The sequence below is a fragment of the Thermoascus crustaceus genome (genome assembly GCF_041956765.1).
Source record: "Thermoascus crustaceus strain CBS 181.67 unplaced genomic scaffold VTN00scaffold_10, whole genome shotgun sequence".
NCBI lineage: Eukaryota > Fungi > Ascomycota > Eurotiomycetes > Eurotiales > Thermoascaceae > Thermoascus > Thermoascus crustaceus.
Window position 1 is genome coordinate 1038954 of NW_027192536.1, and position 18565 is coordinate 1057518.

Genomic DNA, 18565 nt, shown 5'->3' on the forward strand with positions numbered 1-18565 from the left:
GCACGGTCACTTGAGCTGCTGACTAGCTACGCGTACCTAGCTAGCTAGCTTCGAATATAATAGGAGGGCGGCATCCCCATCTCAAACCAGGGAATCTTTCCCATTGCTCACCACACATACTCTCTTGGTCTTTTGAAGTCAGAGACTGCATTCCGCGGCCAGTATTATCGTCACGCTATCAACGATAGGACCACACAGGTACTACTTCGACAGACTATCTGCGTCCAAGCAACGGCGAAGCTGGACGTTCTGTCTACCTACAGATACCCACCTGCTGAGCAACGAACACTTGCTGAACTGTCTCTCTCCCTCTCTCCACTTTCACTACCTTTGTGATCAGATCAGATCAGGCCAGGCGCAACCCACCTGCCCCTCCTTTCCTCGCGTCTCATCTCATATAAAGAGAGCAAGCCAAGACTCATCACAATGGCTATCGAGATTGTTCCTCTGACCGAACGGGATATCCCCGGCACCGTAGAGTGCATACAGCAGGCATTTGCAGAGGATCCGTACTTCCTCTGGGTTTTTGATCCTTCCAAGGTATGTATACATATACAGGCAGTCCATCGGGACTAGGTCCCACTGGGACTCCGTAATGGCAAACTGACCTACCTACCTACCTACCTTCCCGGAAACCATTAATCCTCTTTTCTCGCCTGCTGCTCCGGGCAGACCCTGGAATGTCGGGGAGTTGTATATTACATTCATTACATACAAAATGATTTTTCAACTCAATTAGAAGAAGACAAAGCTGAAGCTGACATTTTCTGCTCCTTTCGTGAACGCGGTCAATGGATGGTACATATAAACATGTACACATCCGACCTGCGGTTTCTATGATCTGAGATTTTGATGAATATAGTTCAATAAACAAAGAAACAGTGACTCCCTCACGGCTCGCTGCCTGTGGGGAATCAATAATGCGCTGTTCTACGTTGCGAAAGAGACTTCGTCAGACACCACCGCTACTACAGAAGGAGAAGGCAGTAGCAATCCTGCCTCCTCATCCTCCTCTAGCTCCGCCGCACAGCAGCAGGTTTTAGGAGTCTCCTGCTGGCTCCCCCCGCACCCCGCTTCTGTCCCAGAGACCTGGTACTCCTGGTTCCAATCCTGGCTCCTCTCCTTCCGCCAACTCCTCACCAACATCCGCTACCTCGGCCACGGCGGCCTCAACACGCGGCGGTACTGGATCTGGAAATACCGGCAGCAAGAAGCGCAAGAGGCCATCTGGAACGATCCCCGCGGATACTACTTCTGCAACATCGTTGCCGTGCGGCCCGATGCGCAGGGGAAAGGGATCGGGAGGAAATTGTTCGAGGTGGTCACAGATCAAGCGGACAAGGAAGGCGTAAAGTGCTATCTGGAGAGCTCGAAGATGGTGCCGAACGTGGAGATCTATCGGAAGATGGGGTTCGAGGTGATGAGGGCGATGGATTGTGTGGATGGGGAGGATAGTTGTAAGGTCAGTAGTGTGTACATTCTCTATTTGACGCGATCCTAATCCATGCTGATAATGTCCTGATATACAGCTATTCTGCATGATCCGCGATCCGAAGCAGAAACTTTGAACGCTCCTCTAGCCGTCAGGGATGTGCTATCTCAATCAGAGGACAGGCATGCTGAAAAGGGTCGATATTACTCGATCTTCTTTCCAGGCTATGGTACGGATGTGTTTGAGAAGCGGAGCAGAGCTCAGCAGAGAAGTAGGAGGGACAAACCAAAGCCCCATTTTCTATCTATCTATTTCCTATCTACTGTATAATGCGATAACTCCCAATTCCCATTGTTGTTATGGCCCTTAGGTTGGATCCTTGATATTAGGACTCTAGAAAACAGTGTCATAATCATGAATTATATATTGGAGTTCAATTGTCTGTCTCTGTTGGGTATATTGTCTTCAACCATATTTTCCTGTTCAGCAGAATGAACCATACAGGTATACCTTCAAACTAAAGGGTTTAATTAGTACATCAGATTTGATCTAGTCGTACTGGAATAGTGATCGTTTATTTTTGTTTATCTTTACCTACCTACATGAGTAGTTCCTAATTTACAGCATTACAGAGCAACAGAGCAAGGCCTCCAGATATAAGAACCTAGCTATTCTCTGGACGTAACAAGAAAAAAAAGCATGAAACAGGAAAAAAAAAATTAAGGACAGCACTGCTTACTGTTCCACCACTCTCGCAGCTTCAACCAGTCTCCTGAGAACGACGTGGACCTCCTTGATGAAAGGCCTGCGTGCGTTATCAGAATCTCCATCAAGCTTAATCCCGTCTGCTTTCAGCACTACTTGTGCCAGGATTGTCTCACTCGGTTTCCTGTGCCACCTCGGCCTCTTCGCACGGTTCCTCCAGAAATTCGGCCTGGGTGGTGATGTGAGTGTGCCATACGACCGCAGCAACGTCGAGACGTACACCTTCAAGCGCATGCACACGGAGTGGTTTACTCCCAGTCGAGCCTTTATCGAGAAGATGGTCCTGTCGTCGTCGCCATCGTCGTCCGAACTTTGAACTTCCTCAAACAGACTGACTACGAAGAGCCCATATACATGATCACCGGCATCAAGACAGTGGAGGGGGCCAGCGTGACTACATCCCGCTGGAAGGACCGTGGTTTCAACGCGCCTTTGGGGATTGATGGGACAGACTTTCGGGTGCCCGTGTGTGTCGGCCCGGAGGTCAAGCATAGCTCTGAAACGTCAGAGGAGGCGACTTTCGAAAACTCGTCTCTCATTGTGTTCTGAAAGAGATCAGATTTAGCAAGGACAAGAAGATCAAGATCAGGGACTATACGAAAGGCGCCTTATTTGGCACCATATCGGGGGACCAGGAAAGAGTGGTGATCCAACCCGAAGAAGAAGATACCTCAGTGATTTGAATGTTAATGCTCTTATGCTCTATGGTGAAGGCGATGAAGAGATGTGTCTCTGCATAGAACCTGTTCAGGCGTGAGCCGAATATCTTCATTTAGAAGGAGGAAGTGCACGCTGTTGATATGATGTTGATATGGCGGTCTTAAGACCGCTGGGAGGCCTTCCCATGTATATGTCCGCTGCAGAGTCTTCTGAAGTCCTTTCGTCCAGATATGCCATAGTTCACATTGTTTGACTTTTAGTTCAATTTTGCTGCCTATTCTTCGGGTACCAATGAATCAATGCAAACGAACCAACCTTCTCCTAAGTCAGCTTCTTATTGAATCAATTGATTGGCCCATTGGAACATAATAGTACGCACTGCCTCAGGTAGATACTTATTGCATGTCACGGACGGCATGAATATCTATCGAGAACCCAGAAGACACCTGGGCACCTCCTACCTACCTAGGTAGTACCTGTCCAAGAGAAAAGCAAATGCAAGCTATGAAGGTGCTAATCAGCTTTCAATAAAGAATCCAACTGGTTCTGACGCTCGTACTAAGTTGGGGTCCAGTTCAGTTCCCCGATTTCGAGGACCAGAAAGGCAGCTAGCACCAGTAGCCACAGAGCGGAAGAAAATAAATATAAAGAGGAACCTATCATGGAGCAGTGCAAACACCCGTGACCACTACACTCCATGCGTTTCATATCAACTCTTCCCTTTCTCAGGAATGGAGTCGCGTGCACGAGCTCCAAACATTAATAGGGAGCTTTTTTCGACCAGGTTCAACTGTACTGGCTGGCTTTCCTGCCAAATCCAAGGCAAGTCGGGCCAGCACCTTCGAGCGTAGTACGGAGTAGAATTCGTCACAGCCTAATTAATATTAATTTGAACATTGCAATTATCCTGATTGCACCGGCATTAAAAATTTCTCTGCGACATGTGTCGTCGTTGGCGGGTCGTAGTCGTACTCGAGTGTGATGGTAGTGCAGGATCTGGAACGATGGTCCGACCAGACTTGCCCCTCGTGCTCCGTGCTTGTGCTTCTGTGCTCCATTCCTCCCCGTGTGGATCTGACGATATCTGCAACATCACAACAGCACCCCCGAGCTCTCCCTAGCTTGTTTCCATGTGAACTTTTTTAAGAGCGAGGATAGATGCCACAGTCGTGTCTCAGGGACGACAATGCACGCACCGCTGTTCGGGCCGGGCCGCCTTATCTGCGCCCTACCTTCGATCCTCCGTCCTGGTACACAAGGTGTATGAGATACGCCTCAGTGTGCTACCGTCACTGCTGAAGCTCTCATTCATGGCGTAGGTAGCCGAAAATGTACGCAAGTGATGCTTGTGATTTTTGCTGCCTCCAGCCTTGTTGGTTTCGCTGTGGAAGCTCAAGCCAGAAGACTGCGGGTAAGCCTTCGAGGCCATTCAGGACATGAATGGAGACCTGATTAGGTAGTTTTCGCAGAATCACGATTTGTTTCTGTCTTTATTCTTCTGCGGGTTATATTTTTCTCTTCTGCTATGTCTCAATCCTCTTGTCTTCTTAGGTGCCCCAGGCTATTACTAGGCAACCAAGCCAGCCTTGTGGACGCTGGCTGCTGCATCCAGACAAGATATGAAGCATAAGCAAGGCAAGTAGAGAAACAGTGCGTGCACACTTCTTTTGGAGGCTTGGTCTATGCTAAGTCTGCGCCACAGACTGCTGGATTGACTGTTTGGGGTAGCATCCCCCAGCTTCCCTGGTCCGATGGCCCCTTCGGGTTTTGGATGCTTGAGGTCGTGATGTTCATGATCTAGGCGCTTTAGTCAAGCTTCAGGTGTTCTCACTCTTCTTGCTGCCCTTCCTTTGCTTCTCTGTTTTCTTTTTTTCTTTTTTTCTTTCTTCCTTTAATGTCGTGGCCTGGTGTCCGGTTTTTGCAGCTGGTCTGTCTTTCATTCTGACGTCTTCATTTTTTTATCCTTTTCATTCCTCCCTTCACGATTGTTTAAAACTCAAGAGCACTGGATGCTCCTTGTACACTGTATACATTTTTGGAACGCGTCTTAATTCATAATTCACCGTGTGTTTTGCAGAGATGGAGGGAGATAGGGAGAGAAGAGCTCCAGCCTGGAGACCTAGGGGCACCGTCGCCGAGCGGCGCAAAATTGAGCGCCCAAATCAATGGATATCGCGAGCAGACTCAAGCAGCCAACTATCCGGTGAGGCTGAAGGCGATGGTAGTCGTGATGGTAACGAGAATCGCAGCCCCTTCTCGTTTATAAGGCCCAGAAGATATAGAAATACCAATGGAGCTTTCCGTCGAGCTGCCACACCCGAGAACGGCCTCCAATTTCCTGGGAGGAGGAGGAGGCATGCCTCCCCCACTTCAGGCCAGAGCACAAGGGTTTTGGTGGCTGAGCGTGCAGCTGCCACTGATGACGCTGAAAGTAGTGGTAGCAGCGAGGACGAAGATGGCGTGGACTCAAGTGACGATGAAGACGAGGATCCATCCGATTCTGCCCCTACCGGCTCAATCACCACTTCGCAGCCTAATAATGTCAATCCCCCACTCCCAACGGGAGATTCTCAGAGAACGGCACTTGCGTCTACATCGACCGGCTCACCAGGAATGCCCTCGCCGGTCGACAGGGGTTCGAATGGTGAACTGAAGGGCTTGGAGAGCACGGCTGATAAGGTAGGAGTGGCTATTGGCGTGATAAGTAAGTTCAAGCACCTGCAGAGTATTTTCCAGTCTCTAACCGGCCAATAGTTGGAACGGCGTTGATCGTCTTTCTGATCGTCTTATTCGTACTACGTAAGAAGTACGGCCCAACAGACTCCTTCGTGCCGTGCATCAACCGTCGACAACGAGCGCAAAGCAGATCATACACCTCCAGGCTTTTCGGGCCCGTAACTGAGAAGTCGTGGTCAGCGTCTAATGGTCCGCAACCACCGATCCAAAACAAGGATGGCCCGTGGGTGACCACCAATGAGCTGGGCTGGTCACGGGTATCCTTTGGAAGGCCATTGGAGAAGCCTAATTTGGAGTCTGAGCAAGATAGTCGACCACCATCGTTCGTCCACCGGGTCCCACGCGCACCCCTGTCGTCTAATCCCATGACATCCCCGGTCATACCCAGTTACTACGTCAAGCAAAGGTCAGAGTCTAGATATACTGCAGAGTCTGAAACTACTAGGGGCAAGGGACCGCAGATTCCAGCGGCAGTTGCTCGCCCGGAGAATAGGCGCCCTACTATTGGCAGCAGTCGATCATCCGAGCCTGAAAGCCGTCCGGCTGGGATCGATGCCCGAGACCCAGAGCGGGAAGATACATATGCCGATGCTGGTCCTCGTCCACCAAAAATCAGGAAACCAGGCGTATCCTACTTCTCCTGGAGCACGGCCCCCACGACTCCAGCGTCGGTGACCAGGAGCAACCGCGAGACGGTGATGACAGACGACAGTGAGCCACCTCGCTTCCGATCCATCTCGAGCTGGGTCAGGGAGCAGTCGAAGCGCCAGAACAACGAGCTCAGCAAGCACCCCACGCTCTCCTTCCTCCCTCCCCCAATCCCAGAGAGCAACCCTGTCACTCGATACCCTCCATACCCACCAACGCCCCCCATTCCACACGCCAAACGTGATGCGGTCGGACAGGCGATAGACCAGACGCCCGCATCCCCAGGGACTCCAACATCATACAGGGCACATGGCTTCGGCGTCGGCATTGGCGTCTCCATCTCCAAGCCGCAGCGCGCGACATTCTTGTCGTCAACGACGACGAGGAGCAACAAGCACAACCGGGAGGACTCGTCCACGACGATCTCCACGCTCCCCGTTTTCCGGCAACACCCCGGGGAAGAGATCAAGATTGGTCGCGGAACGAGGGTCCGTAGCTCAAGCCTGAGAGGGCTGACGCAGTGGAGTTAGTAGTTAGTTGGTTAGACCGTTAGAAGGCCTGATATAATCCTTGTAGTCTTCTGCATGCGGCTCTTAATAGGGTTGAATTCAATACATGTCCATAAGTCTGCACGTCATGGCCGTAGCATCACGTATGTACTGTACTGTACTGTGTTCAAGATGAAGCCATTCCCAAGTTTTATGCTTTCCCCGTACATGGACAATATGCAAGCCATACGATAACTACAAGCAGACTCACCTTACTCCTAACATAACTTTTTTTCATATAGTAATTACCTTACGTACATACATGCCCAGTGATCCCCAAGGACCAAGTCTGTCCCGCCGCATTAGACAAAAGGACACAAGTACTGCGCAGTAAAGGAGAGATTACCTGATATAATGATGGTGAAGACCAAAATAAGTACCTCTGCCACCTGTACCCATTCAATACTGGGTTGATTACTAGAGCGTAGCCAATCCAGAAGAAGTTCTTCAGCCTAATATGATTCATAAATAAATAAACATGTATTATACTTATTATACATAGATCAATCCTATCAACTCAGCTCAGGTTCTTTCTGATTGGACTGAATAAATAATAAGTCCCATTGATCGTTATACTCGCCATTCAAACCACTAACATCGTCAGTATTAAAATTAATGAGAAATATGCGTACAGAAGAGCCTTCAGGATTTACCTCAATAAAGGAAAAGCAAATTCACCCAAGTTGTCGTACCTAACAACCAACATAATCCATGATCCATGTATCTATGCACCACCACCACCACAACGCACTGTACATGTGCACCGTCTGTACAACCTTACACAAGCTTCTTTTTACTTTGGCTTTTTAGCTTTTGATCCTAGGGACAGGGACAGGCAAGTACAGAAATTAGTAGGTAAGTACGACGGAAAGGAAGAGCTGCTAAAAGTAAGGGCCTGTTAGGAATGAGGAGTGAGTGGACAGCTCACCTAGTCAAATCAATGAATGAATTCGGCTAACTCATCCATTAGGTAGAGTAGAGACAGGATAAGGGAAAGGGGGGGGGGAACTATATCAGTGTGATACTTGCTAGGATTATCCTGTATGGATCATTATGGTCTATATCAATATAAATTGAGTGATATTATAAGGACATAAATATGCTTAGGAATAAATTGATACTAGAGATTTATAGCATGGACGCATACTGGCATTCAAATAGAGAACCAAGGACATGACCATTTTGCACACCTTGCAGATTCCGGATGTTAAAATAAATACCTCTGCCTAATATAGCAACTAATATATGTAGCATAGCATCACACAAAATAATTAAACAAATAAAAAAAAGATAGCATAAAAGACGATATCAACCCAAGGTGGGTAGCGGCAAAGCAGGAAATAAACCGAAAACTACTAGCCTATCGTGTCTATAGTACCTAGTGATTCCCCAAGCCCAGGCCAAGCTCAGGGGAGGATCCTCCGCATGACCACCCGCAAAGACAAGTCTCTATAAGCTTGCTTCCTTTTTTTCCTCTGCGAGTATAGCCCAATGGTCTGGTTGACTTTAGAGTGGTATTCCGGATCGGAGTGGGAGGCCAAGACGTGATCTTATCCCATACTATATGAAGGCAGTGTGTTGTTTGTATTTGTTCGACCTTGTGTCTAGTGGCCATTCTGCGAATGAGAGCAGGGTGTATCAGAAAAACAGGAAAAGGAGAATATGGCTATGCAAAGTATAGCAGAAAAGGTCGGTTCTCGGACCGGGTGCTGATGGTCAATAAGGACGCTAGAAAATACTACTGCAGTAATGCGTCATGTGTAGGGATTGGATTTTATGCAATCCATGACGTCTGCGCGTTAGAGATGCGGTGTGATATCGAAAGGGGCATATGCGCAGGAGACATTTTTCCTATATATCCGGCGCGTTTAAACTATTGCGTTCGCCGTTGAAGCTTGTTCCCAGATTCAGTTCTGAAAATAAAAGAGGATGATCTAGCACGAGAGTGGCTGAAATCAAAAAAAGTCTATAAACTTACTGCAAAAGTCAAAAAATAGCACGGACCAAAACTATCCCAGTATGGGATGACGTCTGGCATAGCATTCTCATACTAACGATAAGCGAGGATGGAGACGACCATTTTAGTCGGGTGATTTAGGAAGTGCAGAATACCTATTAAGGTGAAGTATCCCCGCACCATGTTTCAGTCGTCACACCGTACACGTGAAGGTAGGCCATGGGCTCAATCTGTATACGACGTAGAATCCACAAAATATCTATCCTTTTGACATGCGTTGTTTGTTCAATCTCAGGTTTGAATATAGCGACACCATTGGCTTTTGTGGAGTACAGAAAGAGGCAGGCAGAGATGATAAAGATTGCAGTGTCGTATTGACATTGCAGAAAAGGCCGCATTGGGTCCATCTCTGAATATAGGTACCTCGAAGTAGAGCCAACGCCTTGAAAGATCGAAACGCAGTATCATCTTCGGGCGCTAAGAAAAGGGTAAGACATCGCCTAACCGCACGGGCTTCGTCTCGGGTTGTTTGCACATTAAAGGCGATACTCCTGCCGACTCATTTTCGAGAACATGCAGCGTGTGTACCCGGGTTGAAGATGGATACCAACGTATTGGCGGGTAATGGATACGACGCATCGAATTCTTGTTGCAATAGAAACTTACGGCTTAAACACGTAGACTGAAGTAAGACTATCAGAGTCCGGGTTTAATGGCCATTGGACGAATGACCGAAACTGTACTGTAAGCCGAAGACTCTATGGGACTTGGTGTGGGAACCCTTTTGCGCTGTATCTCCGACACTTCAGACGTTCATACTTCATAGGTGTTGACCATGGTGGGGGATCTGAGGTCACAGCTCAAGCCTCACAGCAGCGGTGCAACTTAAGGCGGATTGACAAGGGGGTAATTCTGCCGAATCTAAATTCAGAAAAGTCGACTACCCACGTCCGAGAGTGTTTTGAAACAGTAACCAGAGGGCTTAGCTCCAGAGGAATCTGTCTGCTTAGCTTTCTCGAGAGGTTGGTTTAGCTTGCGGATTGTGGATGGCACTTTATTCGGTAAAACGTAAACGCCTGTATAGTTAGCACATCAGTCAATAGCACTCATCAACATTGCCAGTGCAGCTGCCACCGTGCCAAACCGCCCCAGCGCTATGAATTGGCGTGAATCCCAATCTGAATGTTTGTCATCTTTAAACCATTGGGTGATGACGAACGACCCTTGCGGCGACAGGCTTGCCGGTGTGCTCGCACAAATGCAAGGCGTGGGCTCGTGTGATGGCGACATTTGGTCTGTGATCGAAAATGCAGGGAACGCGTTGGTCGGGCCTTGATAGCAGGAGTATAATGCTAAAATCTGTTGGATTATCAGAACGAAACAACGTCCGAAGATCAGCGGAAGGGACATATCAGGCCATCGGCGACATCTATCGATTGGATATCTTGCTCGGGGAATGGCGGGTCCGCCGTGTTCGGTGCAGTTACCCGTCGAGGGTCAGGACCGCTTTCAAAAAAGCAGGGGCCGCGATGGAGCATAGACCACATGGTCGTATTCCGGAGTCCAACCCCTCGCCCGCACAGAGGACGCATAGATGGATAGAGAGTGTATGCTTCGCAGACGACTCCGATTTTTCGGCAACGACCGTGTGGGTTCTGAATCAACCATAGGGTGTGCGAGGGTCAAAGTAGGTGACCGTTAAGGGGTCAAGCAGCCTTGATGCGGTTCTGTTCAGCCACCACAGAAAACCACAGACGTGTAAAAATATCAGATGGTCATATTTAAAGTGGGGTCACAGCATGCTGCATCTCACCTGCCATCTTCTACTTATTGACTTGTCCCTCTGCTGTGCGCCGTGTTGGCTGCGAAAGGTGCTGGTCGTAGTAGAAAACATGTGATGGGTAGGTACTTAAAGAGTAACTAGTATCTGGGTGTAACAGAAGCGGGTGGTTTTCCTTTTTGTTTCCTTCCCATTCTCGCAAAATAGCGACCAATCATACAAAATGTACATAATGTCAAGATGGGTGTCGTGTCCAAAAAAAAAAAAGAGAGAGAGCAGTTCCAATCTATAGGTCTAGAGCTTTGAGAAACCATTCCAACGCCCCCCTGCATCCAACTGAAAAGAAGAGTAATCGACCAACTTTGGAAACGATGTTTTTCACGACCTCCAAACGGAGCGAATGCTGATCAACGCCTTGGGACCATAATTTCGCGTCGGACAACGTAACGTCCACTGGAAAGGGAACGCAGTTGTCCCGGGTATCAGAGTAGAGAGCCGGCGAGACGGTGTCGCGACAAACTTAAGACGTTCTAAGCCGAAGTCCTCGATTGAGATCCCTGCCACCAAGCATCGAGGTATGAGGGAAAGAAATCAACGTGAGCATATACGACATTTGCCGACGACAACGATGAATCTATCATGAGGACTGTCGGGACAGCGATTGTCTTTGGACCCGTCCAAGGAAGTGCGAAAGAAGTGAGCTGCTGGTTCGCGACAGGAGCTGTAAATGTAGAAGTTTTTGAAATAATTGCACATCTCGACGGCGTCATACCACCGTAGACGCAAGGATGTGGGGTATTCAAGTTTTGGAGCGGAGTGATGGAAGCCGGGACCAATGCAGCAGACGTCGAATTTTGGGTGTCAATAATCGGCTTCGAACTTTTGAACAGCCAAATCAAGTAGAAGATGGGACAGAGGATATCTTTGAGGAAGAGTTGGTGGAAGGGTTGCTGAGCTTCGAGAAAATAACGACGGTAGCTCAAGAAAAGTTCGTTGCTCGTGATTTTGTACTGCTGCAATAGACCGCATGATTGACCCCTTGCACAGATTTGCTTCTGGCTAATCGTCGCAGGGCGGATGCGACAAGGTTAGACAGAAGTAGATCATGGAGCTTTCGTTTCGTTCCCCAAGTTAATGTAGCAAGACATACCGAGTACTCCGGACTGTGTGGCTCCTCGGACTTGGCAAAGGAAGCGGGTCTGGCATTGACTTGAACAATATCATTCGTGGCTGCAGTAAAATAAGGCCTCAGAACCTTAGTGAGGCAGAGATCCAGAGCCGAAAGCGTTTCACGAAGTATCCACTTTGTGATGCAATCTGGGTAAATGGGAGATCGACAACGTTTACTAGCAGCCGTTGAGGCTTCTTCATACACACGTGGCGCTAGCCGGGATCTTCATGCATAGAAGCAGCAATATCAGAAAGCCTGCAGAAAACGCTTGAGAATGAGGAAAAGGACGGCTGCCAAGGACGGCAACGGTAGGAGATATCACTTAGTCCGTGAAACGGCGCTTTTCCGTAATATGTAACGCAACAACTATGCTGATAACGACCAGCATACGGAAGTGAGAATGAGCAAGGAGAACCACGTGAGAGCAGTTTATCGGGCCGTAGTCAGCCGCAGAACCTAAGACGAGAGGCATTTTTGGATAAGAATTAGTTCGTCAAAAAAGATAATATTGAGACTGGCGCCTTCGGAAGAAGGAAGAGGCGCGGTGTTGGACTCTGTTAGGGTCATCAGCTCCTGTTGGTGGTGACACTACACCATCTGTCAGTGTTCGCAACGCAGCACATAGTATGGAGAAACGTCACTAGGACACCATAGGGACCGATGTAGCCTGCTAGGACGTGCAAGTAGCAAGACAATCGGAGCGGGAAAATTAGCGTCAATCAAAAGTCTCAGGACTACGGGAATGGGGCAGAAGCCCGAATAGGCCAGCTCCGGTGGCATTAGGGGGTGTGGAGGCCTAGAGCTTCGCACAGACATCTTCGGCGGACAAGTGCAATATTCAAAGGCAAGGACAACGCGTTTTGACTTTGGGAGGGCGTAGTGGCATGATTCAGGGGTTCTGGGCACTCCACCGGAGGTTAAGGAAAGGAGGAATGCCGGAGGGTAACGATGACATAGCTCAAGCGGCGTCAGACATGCCTCTGACAGCGAATTATAGATAGCTCTAGCATAAGATCAAGCTTTGTGTTATCAGTCGACGATACATCGGCAACGGATCCCACGTATAGAGCCGAACTGGAACCGAATGCATTTGCAGAGCAGGGAGGATTCCGTTTGAGTATGGCCCATGGCCCATAAAGCTATTAGGAAGCAGTTAATAACGATGGGTAAGGGAGACATGGGGGAGGAATAGTTAGCGAATCTGCGATGGCTGCATCCACATTTCCAATCTCCAAGGGCCGTGGTCTATCGAGCCAGGGTCCTAGGGTGAAGCGAGGCGGTTAGCATGACCTCCACGACGATAGTAGCATCTCTCGAGACAGCGTCAACGAGATATAGTGGACGGTATGGAGACAGGGTGCGGGGATCGGGAGCCCAGGAGGTCGACGCGGATCCGCCTGTCGAGGCATCCGTGGATCGTGGTTGGCGGATCGCGTTGAGCCTGAAGCAGCAGGCGGTCTGGCGTTCAGAGCTTATCCGACACGCACACGTGATCTGCCGAGACAGCACACGCAGCGCCGTACGGTCACGTGAGAGTCCTCGGCTTCGGCCCCAGCCACCAGCACCAGCCACCGTGTCCTGTGATCCGACGCAGAGCCTCACGCAAGGCGCAGCCTGAGATCCTCTCCACTCTCCCGTGAACCATCGCTCTGCGTCTCCCTTTACCCCGTTTGGCGGCTCCACCAAGACCCAGACGACCTCCAAGTTCCCACTACGGAGCACTCTGTATTATCCCACCCCACGCTCGTTGATCTGCTTCTCCCGGTCGTCATTTGCCGTTTCGCTCTTTTGGATATCGTCGTCATTGGATAATCTACGTGTCTACTCTGTCAGCGCTTCTTTTTTGTTTCAGTCTTAGCCACCGTTGTGGAAACCCCTCCAGCCCCTTCGCGGAGTTCGTGTGGTCTGGGGCCCTGCGTCTGTGACGACCGACGGGGTCCTCATCATTGACGGGGAAGCTCGAGTATAGATATCGTCGCCGCCGTCATCATGGGGTTTGGAGATTTCGAATCGATCTGTCGCAGGACAGCCCTTCCTCTGTGCTCCCTGGTCGGCCCAACATCCTCGATATCTGGCAATGCTGGAATCCTACCTAATTGCTATGCGCGGAATATCGAGGTTGCAAATACCATCATCTTTGAAGGTGCTGCGGACTTTGTCCACATCGCTGCTCTTATCATGACTGTGATAATGATCTTGCATGTGAGATCAAAGTTCACCGCCGTGGGTATGTCTCGAAAACCAGCTTGGATGCTTGGGGCTGTGTGAAGCTAACGGGACTACTCCTATTCAGGTCGCAAGGAAATCACGACATTCTTCTACATCTACATGGCATTGACGATCTGTTCGCTCATTCTGGACTCGGGCGTTGTCCCACCGGGAAGTGGCCCTTTCCCGTACTTCACCGCAGTACAGAACGGGTTGGCGTCCGCTCTGTGTACATGTCTGCTTATCAACGGATTTGTTGGCTTCCAGATCTATGAGGATGGGACGACACTTTCAGTTTGGTTGCTGCGGGGGAGCTCTATTGCCATGTTCGCTGTCTCCTTTATAGTCTCCCTTTTGACCTTTAAGGGATGGGCCGGACTTAAGCCGACGAACACTGTCGGTCTCTTCGTAGTCCTCTACATCTTCAATGCCCTTTGCATTGCGGTCTACCTGGTGATGCAGGTTCTGCTTGTGGTGAACACTCTTGAGGACCGCTGGCCGCTGGGGCATATCGCTTTCGGTGTTTTCTTCTTTATTATCGGACAGGTGCTTCTTTATGCGTTCAGCGAGATCATCTGTGAGAATGTCCAGCATTATCTGGATGGCCTTTTCTTTGCCACAATTGGCAATCTACTGGCTGTGATGATGGTCTACAAGGTAAGCTAGCTACTGTTCCGTTAAGACCCCGATTCATTTAACTTCAAGACACTAATCTATCCACATAGTACTGGGACTCCATCACTAAGGAAGATCTTGAATTCTCCGTGGGCGTGAAGCAGAACAATTGGGAAGTCAAGGAACTCCTCCCCGAGGAAGAACGACGAGCGACAGTCTACCAGGACACTTCTTCAGAGTACGCGCCGAGCATGTACCACCGGAACTCGAATTACGGTGTTCACAACTATTGATTTGCCGTCTACGAATGTCACGTTTCTATATCTGATATTAAATAATTGTTCATATTTCTTCTGAGTGACCCTTTCCTTCTTTTTTTAAAAATGCTTTTAAACATCTTACCAGGAATCAGAGTTCGATCAATGATTCCCATTCCAGGAGTTGGCTGAGCAACGCATTTGATGTCCTATACTATCTCATTGACAGGCTTGCTGTCCGTGCTGCTGCATCTATTGTGAAATCACCTTGTTTCGTCCAAGAAAGCGGATTCGGTTGATCGAAGAGGAGTTTCAAGGGCCCAGAATTGACGTCATGTGTTCCGCGCGAGTCTTGCTAGGCGGGTATTTAGCTATATACTTATGTATATAATATCATTAATGCTTTTTATTTTTTTTTATCTGAAACTCCGCGCAGATCTATGCAACCTCAAGGAAATACCTGGCTGTGCGATCGTCGTGTATACATTGGGCGTCAGAAGGGTTTCGATGATTCAAAGATACCTTATGACCACGATCCGCATCTGTGTTGCGATAACCGATGAAACGAGCCATGAACTTCACGAACCGGTGGGCCCATCTGGACTCCTTAAGACACCCCTGTTATAGGAACTTTTTAGGGTTTCGTGCCGCACATTCCGGATAGCCGCCAGGGCCCGAAGCAAGAAACGGAAATATTCTCTCCAGTATAAGCTCGAAGCGATGCGTCAATTAATCTTCGTGCTGTAGGGCCATTTATCCTAGATCCTTCAACTTTACTCCCCGGGCCCGTGCGCCTCTACTGCGCTTGCCAGCCAATAATTATTCGCGGTGGCTTGATGATGGATTCAACTCAATGGCTGGGAAATACTCCGTCACAAAAATCGCTTGCAGACGGGGAAGGACGGGATTCCTTCCGCGAGAAGGGGAAGTGTACGGAGTTAAATGTGTTGAGTTGGCCAGCCCGAAGCGAAACCCCCCCCCCCCTCCTTTCCTACACCATCTACCTAGCTAGTTATGTTACCTAACCTAACTTATCTAACTCCGTAGCGGCCAAAGGACAGCGATCGATTTCGGATCCCTAGGGACGGATATTCGGAAAATTAAATCTACATGAGGTATAGGCATAAATGCATGGTGCATGGATGGACCAGGTACCTAATGTACAGTACAACACCCATCACGTACCTTTATCTCGGCATAGTAAGAAGCTAGGTACCTTGTATCTGCTGAACCTTCCTAGAAAGAACTACACCCGGATAAACGATTGACTACCGTCACGTCGATAACAAACCCGTCTCGCTTCCTTCTTAATTTTGAGGACAGGTTTATTTTTTCTCGGCCGATACTAGCCGCCGGCGAGAGGTATCAATCTATGTCGGCAGACGAACTGCATGGTAAGCAGGTAGTTGTCTTAAGTAGGTTTATCATGGTAGCTAACATTGAACGATCGATCTATACTGAGCCTGTCTAAATCCAAATTCCAGTCCTTCGACGATCAGACTCTTATCTACCTCATAAATGGGTTCGGGAATATCGACGTCTCTGACGGGCAGAGAGAGATCTTTTAACCTATTGCAATAACCCAATTTTGGGGATATATTGAGATTGTTCCGGCAGAATACTGAATTATATGCTTCCGGAGACCAACCCGCAGCAGTTAGAAAGGTACCTAACCTTATATATTCAGAGACCACTAGTTCCAACATCTAGTACTGTGACGTTGCTTGAGTATGTAAACCATGTTCTCTATCGAGGTAGCTAGCTCCTAACGTAGTAGCTGATAAGAGGAATTGTTAAAAATAAAGAGAGATAAGAGAGAGGGAGCACATAAGACACCCACAATAAAGATAAAGACAGATATAGAGACATGTGGTTTTTATCGGTCTAGCCCCATCAACAGAGGGATAGACGGTTTACTTTGACAATGAAGCAAAACTGTAAGAATTTTAATCCGGCTTCGGCATTTAGAGAACACGGAACTATCTGTATACTGCTATTCTTCCTCTTTTTTTTCGCGGGAGATGGAATTGGCGGAGGAGGAAAGAAGGAGAGAGAGATATATATATAGAAAGGGAAAGGTATGGAGGAGATTGATATGAATATTGTCATTTTACTGGCTGCTTGTCTTTTGTTCTATTTGGAGCAAGGCGGTGAAAAGTCAAAGTTGATATCATAATCAAGCGCTTTCTTTCAAAAATGCTGATTGGTTTATCTCTTGGCTAGTGCAGAGTAGTGAGATCCGTTTGCTTCTACATGAGCATGTAAAGCACGTCCTGTACATAACTGCATAGAATCAACACAATTCAGAAACACAACGTGGGTAGCAAAGAAGATACTTGAAACGCAACTATGTGAGTTTGTTCAGGAGACGAGGACTGTGCCAAAATGGGTCAGAATTGAAAGCCTACCTAGATTATTTGCAACTGGTAAATGTCCATAAACGATACCTAGGACTACAAACTATTTGTGGAAATAATTTCCAAACGACCTAATACTTCAAATCAATGAATTTTTTTGTAGTGTAGAAATAATTTCACAGCTGGTAAACAGAGAATGCGTGATTTACTACCCACAGGGAAGGAACACGCCCTGATCTTCTGCGGGAAGGTGCATGAAAGGGTTTTGGTTAGGCAGACAGACTGGCGGGCTCTTGCCATATTCGTATTTTGACTTTGCTGTCTGCGTATGTAAAATTTGCGAGGAGTTCTCAGGCTCATCGTCGGGCACTGCCATCCAACACCTTCCTAAATACACCCTCACCATTCCAATGAAGTCTCATGGACGTTCAAGGTGCTACGCATAATCGCTAGGTTCTAAGAGAAACATGAAAAGATCTGCACGATGGACGAGCTTGCAAATCTCCGAGACTAGACGTCTTTCCAATATTCGCTGATTTGCCGGTCGAGTTCACCTCGCTCATTTCCAATAGACCCCTCCCTGCACCAAAGGCACTGGTGCTTCCTGGCTCAGATCACCGATACCGCATTCTACCTCGGGAGACTGGCGGCGGCTACCCTTCGAGATAAGGCCGGACATGAGCTCCAAATCCCTCGGTACGCGCTCTTTGACAGATCAGGCAGGAAGTTGTCAGAGTCTCAAATACTACCTGGCACACTATTGCCATCTTGTATGCGCATAAGCATCCCTTTCTGGATTGCATGACTGGAGTTCGTACAGAAGAAGTGGATGCAATAAAGGTAAGACAATGATGGGCGTCGGTATATCTTCGTGTTCTTTGAGCTAGGCTAAGTACCGGTTCACCTAGATCATCCCGATGCCAATAAGCGATTTGCTCCGACTGAACGACAAAGTCCGTTCATCTTTGACGAAAGTTGGTGGCCAGAGAGCGTGTCATGGATGCGCTGAGAGGAAAGGGTCTCTGCAGAGATGTGGAAAGTGCGAATTCTTTTGGTATTGTAATGCGAGGACCTGTGAATTCCCGCTTGCCGTTAGTTTTCCCGTTTCCGGCATGGTCGCCCGATACGCCGTATTGTCATCACCGCCCTGTGTTGACCTGCGGGCTATAAGAACCGTCTTCCCCCTCAGCTCTTTTCTCTCTCAGATCTCTCCATTATTCTACACCCACTCGATCCTTGCTCTCTCGTTTCATCCGTCCGTTGGGTGACTTGCACCCCCTGTTTCCCCCATCTCCTTTTGTCTTTTCAGAAACCGCGGCTGCGCCCTTGTCTCTGGCCATCTCCACTTCCCGTGTCTTTCAGCACCCTTTCAGCAGTCCGCCTTGACCGGATGTTGGACTAGGTTCGTCCGTCCTGAATCTGATTTGATTC

At 48.5% G+C, this 18565-nt stretch overlaps 4 protein-coding genes across 4 annotated transcripts; all 4 read left to right on the forward strand.

The window, feature by feature from the left end:
- Positions 1-426: 426 nt before the first annotated feature.
- Positions 427-1568, forward strand: VTN00DRAFT_2709 (uncharacterized protein; the record flags this gene model as incomplete). Its single annotated transcript, XM_069428951.1, has 3 exons — positions 427-540; positions 863-1462; positions 1530-1568. The coding sequence occupies 3 exons, from the start codon at positions 427-429 to the stop codon at positions 1566-1568; spliced, it is 753 nt and encodes a 250-aa protein (XP_069283755.1).
- Positions 1569-4936: 3368 nt separating this feature from the next.
- VTN00DRAFT_2710 (uncharacterized protein) lies at positions 4937-6771 on the forward strand (the record flags this gene model as incomplete). Its single annotated transcript, XM_069428953.1, has 2 exons — positions 4937-5561; positions 5612-6771. The coding sequence occupies 2 exons, from the start codon at positions 4937-4939 to the stop codon at positions 6769-6771; spliced, it is 1785 nt and encodes a 594-aa protein (XP_069283756.1).
- A 6211-nt stretch (positions 6772-12982) lies between these two features.
- VTN00DRAFT_2711 (uncharacterized protein) lies at positions 12983-13315 on the forward strand (the record flags this gene model as incomplete). The annotated part of the gene is made up of 1 exon (XM_069428954.1): positions 12983-13315. One exon carries the CDS (start codon positions 12983-12985, stop codon positions 13313-13315), a length of 333 nt encoding a protein of 110 aa, XP_069283757.1.
- Positions 13316-13686: 371 nt separating this feature from the next.
- Positions 13687-14813, forward strand: VTN00DRAFT_2712 (uncharacterized protein; the record flags this gene model as incomplete). Its single annotated transcript, XM_069428955.1, has 3 exons — positions 13687-13924; positions 13991-14562; positions 14631-14813. 3 exons carry the CDS (start codon positions 13687-13689, stop codon positions 14811-14813), a joined length of 993 nt encoding a protein of 330 aa, XP_069283758.1.
- Positions 14814-18565: the final 3752 nt, after the last annotated feature.